Raw genomic sequence first — 19,778 nt, forward strand, 5'->3', positions numbered from 1 at the left:
ACCGGCGACTCTCGAATGCATGGCGATCAGGGAGGCTCTAGCTCTAGCTGATGATTTGAACGTGACAAACATCCAGGTGGCTTCCGATGCGAAGGTGGTGGTACAAGATATCCAACAGAAGAATCCGGCAGCGTATGGAGCAATTATACATGAAATAATAGAGCATACGCTATCTTTCCAAGTTTGTAATATTTCTCACGAATTTAGGAGCTCGAATATCGAGACTCACAAGCTCGCGAAGCATGCATTATCCCTTCCGGCTGGCCGACATGTTTGGTTGGGACAGCCGGGCGGTCTTTCTTTCGTCCCTGTAAACATTGTGACGTCGGAATAAAAAGCTTCGGAGTTTGTCTAAAAAAACCTAGAAAAAAAAAGGACAACTGGAACAAAACCGAGCCGGCTGCTGCTGCCTTGACAAAAGGATTCGACTTACAGTAAAAAAATGATAAAAAAGATTCGACTAAAACAAAACTCTTTTTTAGGCACCTGACCATCAGCAAAACCAAAACCTTTTAGCCATCAGTCATGGCGTACAACCATATGCAGAATTGACCACTTTCTCTAAATAAGTACTACAACATTAACTAAACTGCCTCTAATGCCTTCAGAACCCACACAAAGAATCTTCCAAGGAAAACACTACCCTATCCTTGAAACATGATCCTCCCTTATTTTAGCAGTAGTCAGGAAGTGGATTGTGGCAAGTGATTCGATACCCCTTCTGATTTGCTTCTCCACCCAACACATGTGCTTACTTGTCTCCGGGAACCTTATCGGATTTAGAGGTTCCACGCCTCGGCACTTGCTGCATGTCAGTCTATCATATAGGTACACATCCCCTAGATTCACCACCGCTTTCAAGACACGCCTGACATGACTCACCATGTAGTCTTCAGACTGAAAACAGAAGATGATTAGTTTGGTCAGGCGGTGGTGCTTGAAATTTGATGTAGGTGATTCCCACTCAACACCCTTGTGCTCGCTGTACGACTTCGCCTTCCTCTTCTCCTGATCCATTTGCATGCCACAAGGATGATCCATTACCTACATTACCACCCGTAGGACAAAGGTAGACGGAACAGGTTAATTTTGCATACACGGGCAGACGTGCTCCAAGTGAAAGCACAAGCGTGCAACCATGCAATGGAGATATAATAGAGAAACCCCTCAAACAGAAGAGAATAATAGAACAGGCTGTTGGTAAGAAGAACATACAGTCGAGTAGTAGAGTCACCCCTCATCAGAAAAAATAAAATAATAGAACAAGGTTTCAGTAAGAACACACCGTCATGTAGAACTCCTCCAGGGACGGCGCCGCTTCCAGAATAAACATTGTCCAGGTGAGATCATACCCTTCAGGAATGTCAACAAGATTGACAATCCTTAGTTGGTGAAACACAGATGCCAGCCATCTGGTCAGACACTCTGGTTGAACCCAAATCTGCAACAATAAGCACATGATAGGATGAGTAGAGAACAAGTGAAGACAGAACAAAGCAATCATCCTGACTTACCTTTTCGCATTTAAACCCCAAGCTCAGGTCTCGAACAGAGGTCTCATGAAGAAATGTACTTAACTCGACCATTTCATGCCAACTAAGAGCAACATTTGAAACACTCAGAACATTGAGCAATGGGACATAGCCAAATGACAGTGGTGGTTCTTTGAAAGACATCCAAAACTCAAACACCAACCAAGTGAGCTTCGGAACCCAGTCGAGTTTGACCACGTCAAAACGGCAATTGACAATACTGAGCTCACTGAGTTCTGCGTGTTCAATTTGGAACGCTATCCAATTCTCTGTGTCGCAATTGAGAAAACCTAAATGTTTTAATCGCTTGCAAGTGACGAGGATGTTGGAGACGAAGTCTGATTCAGCAAATCTCAAATTCGCCAGGTAGAGGCACGTGAGACCAGCAAATGTATCCATACACTCATTAAAAAATGACACAAACCGTGCCCCGTATTTCACCAAATCGTCAATGGTGCACTCTAGGCGTCCCTTCTCTGTCAGAACAGTGAATTCGGCCTTCTCAACCTTGCATGTTGCCATGGCATTGCCAACAGCATGCCCGACTGATATGGGGACATCGTCTATCAAGTAGAACGTCATGCTCAAGAGACGAATGGGCCATCCACCCGGATCCCTGCGTGCCAGTATGCTCTTTGTCACTTTGGCCACAGCTGTATTGGCCACAACTTTGGCTACAGCTGCTGCATCGGCCAAGGCTTTGGCCGCAGCTGCATTGATCCTCCGAACCAATTCAGCATTGGACACTGCTGCATTGGCCAAATCTTTGGCCACAGCTGCAGCGGTCGTCCGAACCAATTCAGCATTGCAAAAGCTGGTTTTAGTTTCTGAAGGCAGGAGGTCCCAAGCACTGATTGTAAACCGCGAGAGCATGGCAGGCAGCTGACTCCACCGTCTCGAGAGGACACTGGTTCTCGCAGCGGCGCGGACATCGAGTCGGTCGAGAATGTTGACAAGGATGCCATTGGGCAAGCTGCTGATCCTATCATCTGGATTGCCTTTCTGCATTTGACACCAAAACAAATCAGAGTTGATATCACGGTACAATCAAATATGCAATATTGATGATAAGTCTCAAAAGTGCAAGTTTGATTGTCTCAGAGATACAATTTGGCCACTGTCGCAAAGATACAGCTTTGATCTACTTAAAACGATGACACAAGTTTTATTTTATTTATACCAAAAAAGGTAGATTTTGATGCTGTCTGAAAGACTGAAATTTGACCCTGGTTGCTAAGATAAAATAAGACATTCAGAGGAAGGGGAGGACAAGGAACACACCCCCATGGTCGAACCGGATGGCTTGGCCATCAATCTGGCAGCCCGTCGCCGGCGACAAGTCCTCGCCATCGCCGGAGCTGCCGCCGGTCAGTCTGAAAACTGATTGCCTAGAGTTGTTGCGCGTCCCCTCCGAAGATTGGCGGGTGCCGCCAGGTTCTCGCCACCAATGGAAAACTCGGAGACGGAATTCGAAAGAGTTGATTCGATTGCCGGTTGCAACTCGGAAATGAGCAGCTTCGAAATGGAGCTGCCGCTGCCTCGATTGGGGAGTGCGGCTCCCAAAGGAGGAGCTGCTTATTTGGGTGCCGCTGCTCAAGCACGGCAGGCGGCGGCCCCTTTGCTCTCTGGTGAAACCCTAGGTGGGAGGGGCGGCCTGCGGCGGCGAATGGGAGCTTAGAGCAGTGAGTTGTATTGAGATTAGATATGGGATGAGTTGTTTTATTTCTAATTCTATGTATGGCGTATGATAGGAATTATGTGAGAGCATTTGAGAAGAAACTATATTTTCTTGTTTGGTTCGTGGGAGTTGACGGCGCCTAGACAAGGAAAGTTAATATAAGTTCCCCTCCCTTATTAATAAAATGGTGGGAGTTGGAGTCTCAAGCCCCATGACTATTCCCTTATGAATTCCCAATTCCCCTAACCAAAGCTCATACCCCTTCAATTCATATTCCCTAACTCCAATTACCCCCAACCAAACGTGCTGTTAAGGATATTGTAAAAACCTAGGGTTTTTTTAGAAGGGTGAAACCCTAGGGTTTTTTTTAAACAGGGTGAAACTCTAGGTGAGGGGCGGCCTGCGATGGAGAGAAATGATGGCACGGATGGGCTCAGAGCAAACCTGGCCAGATGGGTCGGCATGACATGGCCCAGACCGGCCCGGACTAAATGGGCCGACCCATGTACTAGGTGGGTTGTGCCGGGCCAGACTCGTGCCACGCTCTCTGGCCCAGGCACGTCACCAAGGTAACGGACCGGACCATTGGCATGTTTAGCCTAAAATCGGCCTATTTTGGTTGTTTTCAGGGACTAATATATAAAAACCTTTGAAAAGGTGAACGGGTCGTGTCGTGCTAGCGAACTGTCAGGACCGGTTTTCCAATAAAACGTTTATTGAGAAACCAACCCTTGTATGTGCCAGTACAGAAGAATCTTCCTTACTGGTGGACAAATCCTTGATACAGAAATCCAGAAGTACTAAATATTATACAAGGTTGAGCTGAGGCTGCTCAACAATTTATTACAAGCACGCCTATATTATACATAAAGGCGGATATGACACAAGGGTATGGTGGCATAACTACTGACTCGTAATAAAAGCGGTGGTGGATATGTCACAGTGAAGTGGGTGACATGACTCCAAAATCTTACAGCTCATCAAGCGTCGGAGTGAGGCTCGATGATTTTATTTGGGTAGCGGAAGCGTTTATAAAACAAGTGACCAATTCCAGGATCGCACGGGACTGACTGGGACTCCTCTAGGCGTCAGACTCGCTATCGAACTCTTCGTCCATAAGATCGCCTTCGTCGACATCTGGCCAAATCAACAAGCCAGGTGAGTACCTTGAATGTACTCGCAAGATAGTTTGGACATAAGATATAACAAATGCAAACATGATGCACATGAGCAGATTAGTAATGCGCACTCAGATAATAAATTGCACTGCATGTAAAATAAAAAGAAAGTCAGGCGGTAGTCCTCCCGAAATCCCAATAAGAATAGCAGAAGACCGATCGGGTGTCTGAAGCGACGCCTCGAAAGGTAAAAATAAAATAACATGCCGCAGTCGGGCGTCAGGGCGACACCACATAAAGGGCTTATATTGAAATGTAAATGACAGTGCGTGCCTCAGTCGGACGTCTAAGCGACATCTCGAAAAGGGCTTATAATGAAAGTAAATAACAAGGGTGCCACAGTCGGACGTCTGAGCGACATCGCAAAAAGGGCTTATATCGAAAGTAAATAACAAGAGTGCCACAGTCGGACGTCTGAGCGCCATCACATAAAGGGCTTATATTTTATCGTTCGAATTTCAAGCAATTCATGAATTTAAATCATCCTAAGGGAATACTCAGCACATAATAATAAACGGGTTAGTCCATTCACAGGAATAACTTTCAGCCGGGTTTACCACTCTCAGTTTTCATGCTTATGCTCCGGAGACTGACACTGGTGTTGACACCGAGATCGACACTGAGACTGACACTGACACTGAGATGCTGTTCAAGTCCTTGATCGTGGACATGGATACTCGAATGGTTTTGACTCTGCAGAGTTTGTACTCTTTAACCACAACCAACGGATTTCAGTAGTCACAAGGACTAGTTCCGTTTACGGTATTTTAGAAGAAACACATCTAACCAGTACACACCCATTCCACATTCCGCTGCCAGGAATCACCCTAGGCAACGTTCAAGATAAACTTTAAGACGGGGAGGCCACAACCTCGAATAGCATGGGATCAAATTTATATCGCGCTCTCTAAGGGGTGCCCCCCTCTCGGTCCCAACCGGAAACACCCATGCCCCCTGACCGGATGACGGGCTTTAATCCAGGGTCATGGAACCCTCATCGCGGTCCCTCTGTTTGGTGTGTACAAGGAAAGAGGTTTGCAGCTTACTAAACCGCACTCTTTGCAGAAAACATGTGGCAGCACGAAGGGGGAAACGAACGGGATCGGGACTTGATCCACGTTAATACTGGTGTTTAACGGTTGACATAAAACTGGCATGCTTCAACAATACCAGCTTGCAACCTACCATGCCACCACATGATCAGGTTATATCACCATCATAAGAACACATCAATATCGAAGTTCACCCGTGGCTTCTTTTACATGAAATATAACCTTCACCGACGTTCACATAAACATGCCATGTGAAACCACTCAAGCAAACATGAAAAGCACTTATCATATCAAAGGTTCAAACATGCTTGCCTGGTTCGGAATAGTCGGAGTCTAGCTCGGCGAAGTTTGCGGTTCCGTCACCTCCTCCAGTATCTACGGTATAAAGAAATCGCATACTAACGTAAATACCGTGTGTGAATAAAAATTGTTCCAAATTTTTTTCAAATAAATATGATAAAAAAAACTAGACAGAAAAATAAAGATGACAGAAAAAGAATCAATTAAAAATAATCTTTTGTTAAAAAGTTATAAAGGTTTTAGTCCAGGGGCTTTTCTGTAATGAAACAGAAAGTTTCCAGGGGTTAGTTTATAAAAATAGAAAACGCTTCGGTTAAAACTACGCCAGCCCAAGGGAGAAGCGTACTTTGCCCGAAGGCGTTTTCAGAAAACGTTTCAACAGAAGAGGAGAGGCTGACGAGGGGGTCCCACCTGTCAAGTTTAAAAACTGAACCAGAGTACACCAGCGCCCGAAGGCCGCGTTGGTCGCCGGCGTCGATCCACGGCGAGGTAAGGGGAAAGGAGGGTACCTGCGGGTTCACGGAGCTCTTCCGCACCTGTGGGTGGTGGAGTTGGTCGTCGGCGAGCACCACGTCGACGGCGGCCTCTACTCCGGCAGACGGTGGTTCGGGCGGTGGTGGATCTTGCTGGGGAGGGCTGCAACCTTCAAATTGGGGCGCGGGTTAGTGGAGCGGGTGCACTAGGATGTTATTGGTACAGTTTGAGAAGCGGGGGTGCACGCACTCGAGCAAATCTTGCCGGAGCCCGAAGCGGATCGGGGCGGCCGGAGTCGGGGAAGAAGGCCTCCCTGAGGTCTTCCTAGTGGCTGGGCGCAGCTCTGGTGAGGTGGAGGGTGGTGCTGGGTCGAAGGCGAGCTCGAGGTCGCTATTTATAGCCGGCCCGAGGCGGTTGCCGCAAACGGGATAACTCCGGCGAGTGATTACGGCGAGGCAGTGGATGGTCAGGCGGTTTAGGTGATTGGGCATCATCGCGTTGGTCCACTGGTTCCGTTCAACGTCTAACCTTGGCACAACTTGGGCGATACGCCAAGTCTTCGACGAAATGGCCTCACGGGGCACGTCGGCGGCAGGGAGCGCGCTCTGCGCGTTCCATGCCACGGCGACGGTGCTACAGCGTGCATAGAGCAGGGGACGGCCACGCGGAGGCTTCTGGTGGTGTGGGAGGTGCTGGACGGCGTCGTCCCACGCTGCGCCTCTCTGGCAGCCGCAGCGAGTGCTGTAGCCGCCGCTCACGGGGGCGATGCACCTCTGCCAGCTCACCGCCGACGCTCGCAACCGTCCAGGCAACAGTGCGGCGCACTGGATAAGGAGGGGGAACAGGGAGCAAGGTGCCACTGCAGTCACTGGCGAGATCGACGCCGTGCTCTGAAGAAAACGACACTGCCGACTGAAACTAAACACTGAACTCTGAAACTGCTAGAAACAATGCACACCAACTGTTCGACGAAATGATTTTGGCATGTGGAAAATTTTTCTGGAGCTGGGACTTGGTGAGGTGGTCTCTTGATGCATCTAGAGGCTGCCTGATTTTTCTCAGATTTTTAGGAAAAGAAAACAAATGAATTTCACCAAAAATGGCAAATCTGATCCAAACTTGCAGCAAGCACATTTTGAAAAATTTGAATTCTGGACCAGTGGATCTTGATGGATCTTGGTTGAGGGTGCTAAGGACTAGTCAGAGGAATTTACTTGGAGTCAAAACTCAAAGGAAATCTGGCAGTTCCTTTGGAAAACTCTAAGGTCCAAAATAAATGACAGAAAAGATTTTGAGATAAAATAAATAGAAATAAAATTTAGGGACAGTTGAAACTTGCTGGAGATTGATGCTTGGCTTGACCCAAAGTAGGGAGGTGGGTTTTAGAAGAAAATTATTTACATAGGCCATGGGGAAGAATAAATCCATAATTTTATTGGAATTATTTTTAATGAAAAGTATTTCAAAAACTTTCCAAAATTATTTGTGTTGAGTCAACACTAAATAAAAAACCCTCAAGACCAAAAATCAAGGTTGAGAAGCACACATAAAATATTTGTCAGAAAAGTTTTTGAGAAGGAGAGGCTTTTAAGAAAAATTTAAATAACCTCCTTCCCATTAATTAAAGAATTTGTAGAAAACCAAATGAAAATTTTTGGAGTGTTACACGAATGTGCCCAGACAAGGCCCTGGGCGGGCCATGTACCGCCAAGGCCCGATTATAAATGTGTCAAGCCAGGCATGCGGGCTATCGGGCTATCATGCCAAGACCGACCCATTTGGCCACCTTTGGCTAAGAGCATCTCAATAGGTGCCCCAAAACAGTGCATAACCGTTTTTTAGAGGACATGGTGCAGGCCGAGACGCTGGAGGCGTTGGCCTTCAGCGAAGCCTTTGCTCTCGAGTCATATCTCTATATCGGCAAGGTACATGCCGACGGTGCAAAAATCAGCAAATACCTGCATAGGCTTACTCATGGGGGCACGCCATACAAGATTAGAATAGGATACACACGGGAGGTGGGTTTTACCCGGGCTCACGCCTTCGTGGGGAGGTAATACCCTACATCCAGCATGTCTTATTGTTTTAGTGTGTTTGTCTGGTGGAGAGATTGGATCAGTTGGAGATATTGGCCGCACACTTGGGAGGTCCCTACATCTCCTTATATATGTGGATGAGGGATAGGGTTACATGTGACCAAGTTCGTTTACATGGCTTTACATTCAAGTTTTCTACTAGAGTACACGTGAAATATGTTTACATGGCCGAAACTGTTTCAATGTGTGAAATGTGAAAATGAGTTCTTGAAATTATTGAAATCAGTTTTTGGAAATAAGTGAAATTAGTATTTTGAAATAAGTGAGATTTGTTTTCTGAAAGAATTAAAATTAGTTTTTGAAATGAGCGAAATCAATTATTTTCAGATATTTGGAAGTGGTTCTTTGAAATAATTGGATTTAGTTTTTAAAATTATTAATATATTTTTAAAAAAATATCTCTAAGTGAAATCAAATTAGAAAAAAGGGATTAATATTAAGCTAATTGGATTTCCTAATTTAGACTAATTATTAAATTAGCTGCTTTGGAATGGGGTAAAAAAAGGACAACACCCATTGCAGTCACGATCGTGGACTCCTTAGCAGGGATTGCACCGGTACAAGCCATGCAAATATGAGAATACTTGGCGTGTACATGCATGTGGTCCCACAGCTTTTGAGGTGGCAATATTTTATTGGTTTAGAATCCACCGGTATGTCCCGCCACCGGTAAAAAGAGGTTTGCGAGCCGCGCGGGCATTCAACTGCCGCATAGAACTTTCTCCTTTGCATCCCCCGAGCGACCTTTGCGCCACCTCCGCGCTGAACAAGCGAGTGAGGTTTGTCGAAGGTCTCTGGATTAACTTTGCTCTGGAATCCCTTCGTGGATGTATTACCCGCCAATATGTTACCTCTGAGTATAATCAATAAAGCTCCTAGGTTAAAAAAGGAGAGAGAGTGGAGTTGACAGTAAATCAAACGATGGACATGCATCTAAGTAAAGACCCAACGGCTGAAAATGTTTATGGTCTGAAAGCGCTGAAATGGAACGACCAAGCTGATCCCGCGACCCGCTCCTCTCGTCCTCCCGCTAGGGTTTTCCCCCGCCGCCGGCGCGGGCGCCCCAGCGCCTTCCCCACCCCACTCCCCCTCCCCTCCTCCTCCCCGTACCCCCCCCCCCCCCCCGCGTCGCCCCCCTGCCCCCTCCCTCGAGCGGGTCGACCGGGGCGGCCCCCCTTCCGCGCCGCCTAGTCCGTTCCGTGGCCTGGCTGGCGGTGGCGGCCCCCTGCTCTTCCCCGACGCGGATTCTCGGCTCGGGCGGCGTTTCCGGCGGCGGTGTTCCTTGGCTTACGGCGTCCTGGTGGCGGCTGGCAGCGACCTGTCGCGGTGGTGGCGACGCCCTTTGGCGGCGAGGCGGCGGGATGGCGCAGGTCGGCCGGAGACGCGAACCCGGCCCACATCTGGGCCCTATGGGCCCCATCTGGGTCCTAGCGGGCCGGTCTTGGCGTTGCCTCGCTGCTCTCCGCGCGGTGATGAGGTGGAGCGGCTCGGACGGCGGGCGGTGGCGCCGTTGGCACGTCTTTTGCAGCGCAAAGGCGAGGGCTTTACGGGCATCTGAGCTCTCAGCCGGACCTGTGTGCCCACGGGTCTGGTTTGCCCCTGCTATTGCGTCCGGTCGGTTACCGTCGTTGGCTGTGGAGGTTGAGCCCTCCCGCGTACCGACGGTGCTGCTGCCCTAGTCCCGGCTCCTCCTCATCGTTGTGCAGACCCTACTTCGTGGTGCCGTGGTGAGACGGCGCGGAAGCTTCACGTCCGTGCTGGCGCAGGGTGGTGGTCGGTTTGGTGGTGCACTCCGGAGCGCCTGAGGGGTGGGTTGGGATCGGGAGAAATCCCTGTCGGCTTGGCCGATGCCGGCGTGGCGGCGCTTACGGGTGTCGTCAGTCCTTCCTGGAGGGCGTCGGGGCGACCCTTCCTATCCCCTCACCGCGTACCGGGGGAAATCCTTCGCAGCAGCGTCGTCGTCGTCGCATCCCTTCTTGGAGGTGTTGCTTGGTGCCGGCATTCCGGAGTCGTGGAGCTTGGCGGGAGGTCTCCGGTGGGCGCAGCGGTCGCGAGGCTTCTTCGTTTTTCTTTGATCCGCCGTTCTTGGCATTTGTTTCTTTTTTGTTTTCTTTTCCGTTTCTTTTGGGCGTGACTGTGCTGTTTCCGCCCCAGCATCTATAGTTGGCTGTATCGTGGTGGTTTTTGTTTTGTTTTGAAAAGAAACATAGAAACTTTATTCATTTGCGATAACAAGTACATTGTTTATGAGGAGGGATACAATTTCACTCAAGGGCTCCTCAAACCAGTTCAAAAATGAAGAAAATCTAGCTAACTTAGCAAGTTCATGTGCGACCCTATTTGCTACACTATTACAATGCTCAAATTTAGTAATGGGAAAGTCACATGCTAAAAAATAACAATCGTCAAACACTGCCGCCGCTATACTAGATGACCGTCCTTCATTGTTCATGGTTTCGATAACCTCCATGTTATCTGAGTTGTATCGTGGTGGTTGCTTTGTAATACAAAGCGGGGGAAACCCTTTCTCGTAAAGCGCTGAAAAGATACATAATTGTAACGTTCTCCTGCCGAAAAAAAGAAGAAGAAAAGGGGATCGGAGGTCAGTTATGCGCCGCCGCCTGCCGTGTGCTGAGGCCCCCCTCGCGCTGTCGCCGTCGCCGTCGGATGCCTCAAATGAGCTGCTCCCCCTTTGGAGCTGCGGTCCCCAATCGAAGCAGCAGCTGCTCAAATTCCCCGCTCCTTTCCCAGCTGCATCCGGCAATGGAAGCAATCAAAGCAGTCCTTCCCGGGCTACAATCGAATTCGCTATAAATCTGGCCTGGCGGCGCCGCGGTACCCGCCAGTTATAAGAGGAAGACGATCAACAGGTCCATAGACATCAAGTTTCAGGGTGACCGCGATCAGCAACTCAGGCGATGTCGAGATCTCTTCGCCGGCGACCGGCCGCCAGACCATCCATCAAGGCCCTCAGCAGCTATAACCGATGGACCCCTCTAGCCAATCTGGTGATTTACTTATCCTGTTGATATTTTATTTTCCCCTGAGACAGTTCTTCATCTAAATCCTCTTGCAGATACAAAGTAGGAATCGTTTAGAAACGAGTGGTCAAAATTGCATCTTGTGTGAGCGGAAAATAGCATAATTGCAGTTTTGCTGTTGGAAATCAGCAAAAATCACATATTGTTTGGTAGCATGTACTCCCTAGAACTCATTTAGATGAGATATAATTTGGTCTCATTCACCTTGAAAACAAAAACATATACAACCCACGTCAGCACACACGCATCTTATAGCATCACATCCAATGGCTATAAAAGGTGAATGAGACCAAATTATATCTCATCTAGATGAGTTCTAGCAAATCTGTATACACATAGCATCCAGGAGATGCAAGAAATCAACTCTGATTTTATTCCATGCTAAATGCAGGCAGAGGAAGAAGATCAACTAGACCGGCTCAGCAATTTGCCTGATGGCGTGTTGCTCGATATTGTAGGGCGACTTGACATCACAGATGCTGCCAGAACCAGAATCCTCGCCAGACGGTGGAAGCAGATTCCTACTATGCTCTCCAAAATTTTATTAACAGTTGGTCCCTTTGACGATGTGCGCAATAGAGGGTTGACCGCTGATGATGTAGCTCGGGCCAATGCCACCGTGCTTGGAGCGACCAGGAGCATGCTGGAAAGCAGGACTACAAGTCTATGCACCATTAACCTCCTGTGTGTGCGATTCTTCTTGGGCGATGGAACTCTCAGTATTGGCCACACTGTTGCCAACACCATGGTAACGGAGAAGGTTGGGTCAGCGGAGTTAACTCTCTTTACAATGAAGGAAGGCAAACGATGCACAGACGATGATGTTCTCGCTTACGGGAAACAGTTCAAGTCATTTCTTGACGCCTGTCCAAACGCATTCAGTGGTCTTGCACGACTCCAGCTAGAAAATTTGAGGCTAGCTGAATCATCGGGCTTCCCTGAAATTTTCAGTATATGCAAGCGACTGGAGTTCCTACGCCTGTTTAACTGCGACATGGGGTTCCTGTCTTTGCTACAAGTGTCACACCCCCTACTCCGTGAACTCGAGATTGTCAGGTGTAATTTTGAGAGGGTTGATCTTAAGTGGCTGCCGAAGCTCACGATGCTGACTTTTTCTTGGTGGGTCTCTGAGCATGATCCTTTGTCTTTAGATTATGTCCCACTGCTCCAGACACTGAGCATCACTCATATGGCTCGTTTACGGCATAAGGTGCTCAAGTTAAGTGAGTTCCTTAGCAAAGCCACCATAAGCGAACTGACTTTAAACTTTCTGTGTGAAAAGGTTAGTGAAGGCGATAGTAGTCTTGTAGTCATCTACTCCCTCCGTTCCTAAATATAAGTCTTTTTAGACATTTCACTATGAATCACATACGGATGTATGTAGATGCATTTTAGAGTGTAGATTCATCCATTTTGCTCCGTATGTAGCCCATAATAGAATCTCTATAAAGACTTATATTTAGGAACGGAGGAAGTATAAGTTTCCCTCTTCGCGCCAGCGCTACGTTCTGTTCTTTAGGTTAACAAACATATTTTTGTCTTCTGCAGATCTAGGTTAAACCAGAAGAACCAAATCAATTGTGGCAGGTGTTCCACAAATTAAGGCATGTGACTTTGACCCACATTTCTGAAGAATGTGATCTGAATTGGGCAATGTTCATTCTCCAAGGTGCACCGTCCCTTGAGGAGCTATGCATCAAGGTAGTAAAGTTTTGTACAGCTAATCTCCAAACAATTTGTTTCCCTTTCTGCCGCCCGTTCAAGTACTGTAAGCACACGGCGCGGAAGGGCATATATGTGCAGAGAAAGAGTCAGCTGGCCTTGCTTAAGAACATATTGGGCATGGGGATCAGCTCGCGTGTAAGGATTCATTTGCCGGGTTTGTCGACGGCCTGAAGGTCTCCCAAATTGCGTTGCTGACTTGTATTTGCGCATGCCATGTTTTGGGCTGGTCAAGAGTATACATACACCTGGACAGTTCCCTATGTTATCAAGTGTGTTTTCTTTGGCAGTCAAGAAATGGTGCACACTGTTTTATATGGTCTAACTGGAACTGTATTGCCAGTAGACTGAAGTAATGTATCTATGGACCTTTGTTTGATGAACCTACTTTTTTAGTTGCTATTGCGTGTTATGTTTTAATCGCCCCTTCTCATAAAATGAGTTCCTTGTTCACATAATGATTTATGTTTTATATGTGTTAATTAGTTCGTCTCATGTGCTGGTTTGGAAACTTGGATGTTTTTAAGCTGACACTTTAGCCTTGTGGCCGAAAGCAAAGCAAGAAAAATCGCGGCAAAGCTGACTGCAAATTTACTCTTGTTTAATCAAGTGTTAGAGCAACTCCAATAGCTCCTGTACAAATCTTCCCGTAAAAATTGTTTCACGTGATGTAATTTTTGTCTATTTCTCTTTTAAAGACTGGTCCACTACACTGTCATTTGAGAAAATGGAAAATGCGGTCGGCCAGGGAAGGTCCGCCGAGGCAGTTGAAGTTTCTCTTATTATTATGTTAACAGAAAGTGTAAACGGTTGAACAGAGGCAGAGACTGATGAAGATACTGCAGCAGAACTGCAAAAAAAGCTGCCAGCAATTCACACAAGTAAATTGCGCTTCCAGTCTAGATTGATGAAAGTATATTCCACGCCAAAGTGTACTCAGTCTAAAGTGAACATAAGAAAATGCACTAGACCTGCGACCACCCCTTGGCTCAAGATGCTGCTCGTGCATAGTATAGCAGAAGAGCACAACTGAGAACAGAGTTTCTTCGAACCAAGATGAACATGCAGGCGGACAATTTGCGAGAGTCACAAATCCGTAAAACAAAAGTGGCTCCTGCAATTTGACATCCACTGTGAAGTCCTCGAACGGTATGAAGCCTCCAGATTGATGCAACGCATGAAGGAAACAGACCCACTCAAGTCTGTTTCATAGCTCCTCTGTATAACAGGAGTTGCAGAAGCAGAGTAACCAACCAAGGCAGCGTGATAGGTGTTCACTGAATGACCCAACACATATATGGAGGACTGTCATGTGTTGCCACTAACATGTTTTCGGCTTAAAGGGCAACAGCACCAAGCCAACAGCCTACTCGGTCAGCTATTGCTATCTTCGCATGACACGGAATTTTTCTCGCTTGCGGAAACGCTCGAGCAACAATTCATCGGTAGCAGCTTCTCTACGTCCTGCAGGTGGACCACCTGGATTGTTACTATCAGTTGGTTTGCCTCCATTTTCATTAGCTTGTGAATCTTGACCTTTGTACAACTCAGGATGTTCTGCATTGTAAGCAATGGTTTAGTATCCTTAAATTGAGAAGAAACATAACAAATATGTGACATCAATAACATGGCACCGACTGCATTTCAACAACATAATAGCACTAAAATGGCATCACTGCCACTAGGTTTTCCATGGGACTTCAATTTGCAGAAACACAGATTGTTACGCAGGCAAATTTAACCAGTAGTGCAATTTTTAATGACCTTAAGTGTATAAATATTTCATGTAACAGTGATACACGTCCTCACTAAGAAAATAAAACTAAGGAAATGACCTTAAGCACATAAATATTTCATGTAACAGTGACACACATCCTCACTAAGAAAATAAAACTAAGGAAATGACCGTAAGAGTATACAAACCTCTTCGCAATTTTTCAGCATAATCTCTCCCACGATGGAAATAATCAGCACTGTAACTTGATGGAATGTTTGCATCTGATTTTGTTTTACCAGCAAGCCTTTTCTCTTGCAACATCTTTTTAGCTGCCTCGGTTTCTTCAATATTTCTCAATTTGTACCTATCATGTGACGATTGTTTCTGTTAGTGATGATATTCACAGAAAAATCTTTTGAGATCACCAAGATCAATTTTAAAAAGCAAGAAATATAATATATCACCAATATCGAATTATTGTAAGCACGAAACCTGGTTATATGACTGAAAATCCTATATCCACGAGAAATTCTCATGGAGAAATTTATTAACCTAGACATTAACCACATACTACGCTGTTAGGCCTCGAATATCAACAATAACATTAGTGCAGCAGAGATATGTCTGTAGGTTTTCTGCATCCTTACACAACTTAATAGGTTCAGTTCCTATTTAGCATGCATCAATGACAAAGAAGATCAATAAACTAGCCATGATAGACTGAACTCATTGCAAAGCAATCTTGAATTGGCATTGTAGATATTACAGGGATAAAATGCATAGCACATTTAATAACACCAAACGAGATCCGTATGTTTTCCTAGACTTCTGGCAGCAAGGATTTTGCTGATCATGAAAAACAAAAAATAAAATTCTAAATGAACTCTAAAATATAGGATGCTTGGAGTTCACAAAAAATTAAACCTATCTAGCTGATTAAATGCAGCAACCACTGGAAGTAGAGCTGCCAGCACCCAGCAAAGAAACTTTGTCGACAATGGACCATTGGACCAAATAGTTGGCACAGGTTATAACTGATCTGCACAAATGGGAATTAACTAGTAGGTTTCATGCACTTATCTAGAGATTTCTGAACAGTAGCAAATTACTCTCCCTCACTGATAGATATAGGCAACAATAACAAGTACACAACACTTGAGACTTCTTTTAGGCACCTTCCCCTCTCAATCCAACATAATAATATAACTTTAGCAAGTTTTACTCTAAATAAAGACGGAAAAAGAGGGGTGCAAGCACACACTCGATGGGCAGCTGAACTTCAGCGATGCCAGTGGTCCACTGGGTTGAGCTCTCCTCCATGTTCTTCTTCCTCACCTACAAGCAACCAATACAACACGATGTCATTGCAGTTCCACGACACCGCGAACAATCTCACCCTGAGGAGTGAATCACAGAGCTGTTCAGCCACAAACAAACCTTCAGGTGATCCGGCACGACATAGAGCTCATCCACCTCGTCCTTATCGTCCTTGTCGTTGACCTCAATCGTCTTGCCCCTCTTCTTCAACAGCTCGTTCTCCACATACCTCAACCTTCAACCCAGGCTTAAGTCAGTTCTGAAAATCGGATTGGCAAGAATAAGCAGAGGCAGATGCAACAACGCACATATTGGGGTCTTCGATGGTAACAGCGGTCTCCTGCGCAAAGGTGTCCTGAAGCACGAGGTCCTCCTCGCCCGCTGCCCCCGCCCCGCTGCCACCTCGGCCCCGAGCAGAGGACGCGTCAGTGGCGGCGGAGGCGGCGGCGCCGGTGGCCACGGACGCCGCGGGGATGCCCAGCTTCCTCTCCCGGAGCTTCTGCATGTACCTGACCTCCTCCAGAGCAACGCTGCCGGGGGTAAAGGGCAGGAGGCATCAGCAAGAAACCCTAACGAGGCAAGAGAGGGGGAGCGGCAGAAGGGTACCGGCGGGTGTCCTCGTCGTCGGAGTTGTCGGCGGCGTCCGACTCGAGGCTTCGCTTGCGGAAGTTCTTTACCATGGTCAACCCGCGCCGGTGCCGGAGGGATTTGTGGGGATTCCTTGCCGGAGCGGGAGTCGCCGGCGGCGAGAGGGTGGAGATTTGTGGAATGCTGAAGCGGATTAGGGTCGTCGTGCCGGAGTTTTTTTTTTTTTTGAGGTGTCGTCGTGTCGGAGTGAACCGGTGGGTAGAAGGAACTTCGGGCCCGTTCCCTCGCTGCTACCTAAAGCCCATAGGCCGGGGTGGGCTTTCTCATTGGGGGGGGGGGGGGGGGGGGGGGATAGGGAGGGATTCCTCGTTGTTGACAGAGTTTTCTCCGCCGTGCACACATCTAACAACCCAACATAGGGAGGAAATGTGCAAGGTTACAGGAGGTTCCACCACGGGGAAAGCGCTAAGGCGGTTGCGGGCGATCGTGAGGCGACTGCGCTGCAACGCTAGGGTTAGGGTTTTCTGCTGGGGGTGGTGAGGGTCCGACGGAATCTCGGGGTGCGACGGCGCTCCCTGGACGCTGGGTCGGTGGTGGTGCTCTCTGTTTGGAGCGGCGCCCATGGCGGAGAAGGGAAGCGGAAAGGCAACTGCGCAGGGGCAGGGGCAATCAGTGGCTCCAGACTTGGAGAAGGCGGCCACCGCGGCCACGCCATCGAAGAGGAAGGAGGATCTATCTGGCCGGGGGACTTTCAAGTCGCTGGCTGGGTGTAATACGCCCGACCCAGCAGCGAGCCTTTCAGCACGGCTCGGCGGGATGGTTCTCCTGGACAAGGAAGCTGATGGTCTAGTCTTTGAGGAGGAGGATCATTCACGCTCGAAGAAATCCAGGTGGTCGGCAGTGGGGAAGGTATGCTCTGCTAAACCTATCAAGAAAGCAGCTATTGAGCGCACGCTGCCGAGGGCCTGGGGCTGCACAAAGAAGCTAAGTTTCGTGATATGGGATCGAATATTTTTGTCGTTCACTTTGGCTGCGAAGGGGATTGGAAACACGTTTTGAATAATGGTCCTTGGCAGTTTGATTTTTGTGTGCTAATCATGAAGGATTATGAGGGAGCAGTTAGGCCATCGGAGATGATCTTCGACAAGATTGATATTTGGGTTCGTATCAGTGACTTGCCATCGGACAAGCGCACTAAAGCTTTTGGTAACGCTCTTGGTAATTGGCTTGGTTCCACAGTGAAAGTTGACACTGATAGAGATGGGATTGCGCGGGGTCAGCACCTAAGGATCAGAACAACAGTCTCGGTTTTTGACCCTCTGGTCAGATGCTTTCATCTAAAGAAGTCAAAGGAAGATATGGAAGGTACTTGGTTTGATCTTCATTATGAAAAGGTCCCCCATTTCTGTTTCGACTGCGGCAGGCTTGTGCATGCTGGTGGAGTCTGTAGCCTATCAGTTGATTCGTCAGAGCAGTGGGGGGAGTGGCTGCGTGCTTCCCCGGGGAGGAACGCAACAGGAAAGGAGGGATCGACAAGTGCAGGAGTGAGTAGTACTAATAGCCATGCGAGCTCGTCGGGGGCAGACGGTCCAAGGGACAAACCTGCGTATCCCCGGGCGAGGGACCTTCCCACAAAGAGAAATTTGGTTGTTGATTTTGGTGTTCCTGCCGACCCCCGCACTGGCGGGAGGCGCGAGAGGGATTTGAGTCCTAGCCAGGATGCCAATTGGCTTGGCCAGTCCCATGGTGGTGATCTTCGGAGAGGGCTTGAGAAGAAGAAGGAGAAGGAGCTGCGTCACAAGTTGGTTGAGCAAAAAAGTCAGAGAGACGGAGCCATTGAGGGGGAAGCAAATAATGACAGAAGAGGAAAGGGACAAAGCAGGGAAGATTTGTATGGCTATGGGGGGGGGGGGGGCAGGCATCCGGGTCACGGGGCGCAGGAGGAGGCTTGGCCTTCCAAACCCGTTATGCATGGCTGGCCCGGTATGCATGGTGGCTTATCGAGGTTTGAGGACAGGAGGCGTCGGAAGGGCCATTATTAGGAAGCCACGGAGCGATGTGGATGCATAGATGGGGAGTTCTTCTTCCAATATTGGTATGAGCTCAGAAAACCGCAAGAGAAGGACAAAACAGGTTTGGGTGGCCAAGGGTGACATTGACAGACAGGGAGTTCAGGAGGCGTTCATTCGCGAGACAAGGCGTAAGACAACGTCTGTGTTTGATCGTATCTCAGACAGAGTTGATGATTCGGCGGACCCCGAAAGACGGGGCCGCCGAGGGCCATGAATCTCCTAGCCTAGAACTGTCGGGGACTGGGGTTGGACTCGACAGTTGGCGAGCTGAGAGACCTGATACGGTCCTACAACCCAGCGGTGGTCTTTCTGAGTGAAACAAAGAAAAAAGCGAGGGCAATGGAACATTTGAAATGGAGCCTTGGCTTCAAAGGGGGGGGGGGTTGCCGTTGACTGCAATGGCAAGAGTGGGGGTACTGCACTATGGTGGCGGGATAACGTGCAGGTGTCTGTTAGACCTTGGTGTCAATACTTCATTGATGCTGTGGTCTCGTTCGAGGGGAAGGCCTGCAGGATCACTGGATTCTATGGTGAGCCTCGGACTGAGTTGCGGGACAAGTCTTGGGATGCTCTTCGGTACCTCAGGAGGCAGGATGACCAGGCATGGCTGTGTCTCGGTGATTTCAACGAGGCCCTCCTACTGTCTGAACAACATGGGGGTAACCCTAGGAGTTTTGCTCAAATGGACAAATTCAGATATTGTCTCGATGCGTGTGGGCTTGCTGACCTTGGATTCTTTGGGTATCCATATACCTGGGATAATAAGAGGGATGGGGCAGCCAATATCCAAGTCTGGCTTGATAGAGCTGTTTGCAATAATGGCTTCATGGAGATGTTCCCGGATACTACTGTCGAGCATGTTATTACAAAAGAATCTGATCATAATGCCATTATTGTTAGAGCGCGGGAGACGGCTCCTGATGCTAATCTTAGTGGCCCTCGAAGATTTATGTATGAAGAAATGTGGTCCAGGCATGAGGGCTATGAAGCAATGGTGTCGGTGCATGGGGT

At 48.0% G+C, this 19,778-nt stretch overlaps 3 protein-coding genes across 4 annotated transcripts; 1 reads left to right on the forward strand and 2 right to left on the reverse strand.

The window, feature by feature from the left end:
* Nucleotides 1–639: 639 nt before the first annotated feature.
* On the reverse strand, nt 640–10,312 carry LOC123139757 (F-box/FBD/LRR-repeat protein At3g26920). Its single transcript, XM_044559474.1, has 6 exons — nt 10,235–10,312; nt 6,664–7,104; nt 2,321–2,534; nt 1,515–2,197; nt 1,286–1,441; nt 640–1,044 (listed from the first exon to the last, which is right to left on the reverse strand). Exons 1-6 carry the CDS (start codon nt 10,310–10,312, stop codon nt 640–642), a joined length of 1,977 nt encoding a protein of 658 aa, XP_044415409.1.
* Nucleotides 10,313–10,914: 602 nt separating this feature from the next.
* LOC123135188 (F-box/LRR-repeat protein At3g58980) lies at nt 10,915–13,450 on the forward strand. Of its 2 annotated transcripts, none has more exons than XM_044554272.1 (3): nt 10,915–11,318; nt 11,743–12,633; nt 12,900–13,450. In XM_044554272.1, exons 1-3 carry the CDS (start codon nt 11,229–11,231, stop codon nt 12,903–12,905), a joined length of 987 nt encoding a protein of 328 aa, XP_044410207.1. In that variant the 5' UTR covers nt 10,915–11,228; the 3' UTR covers nt 12,906–13,450. The 2 variants fall into 2 exon arrangements, with proteins under 2 accessions (XP_044410207.1, XP_044410208.1); XM_044554273.1 differs by having other exon boundaries at nt 10,917–11,318; nt 11,743–12,470.
* Nucleotides 13,451–13,945: 495 nt separating this feature from the next.
* On the reverse strand, nt 13,946–16,948 carry LOC123140007 (protein COP1 SUPPRESSOR 2). Its single transcript, XM_044559738.1, has 6 exons — nt 16,714–16,948; nt 16,416–16,637; nt 16,228–16,342; nt 16,052–16,125; nt 14,997–15,154; nt 13,946–14,630 (listed from the first exon to the last, which is right to left on the reverse strand). Exons 1-6 carry the CDS (start codon nt 16,785–16,787, stop codon nt 14,458–14,460), a joined length of 816 nt encoding a protein of 271 aa, XP_044415673.1. The 5' UTR covers nt 16,788–16,948; the 3' UTR covers nt 13,946–14,457.
* Nucleotides 16,949–19,778: the final 2,830 nt, after the last annotated feature.

The sequence above is a fragment of the Triticum aestivum genome, chromosome 6B (genome assembly GCF_018294505.1).
Source record: "Triticum aestivum cultivar Chinese Spring chromosome 6B, IWGSC CS RefSeq v2.1, whole genome shotgun sequence".
Classification (NCBI taxonomy): Eukaryota; Viridiplantae; Streptophyta; class Magnoliopsida; order Poales; family Poaceae; genus Triticum; species Triticum aestivum.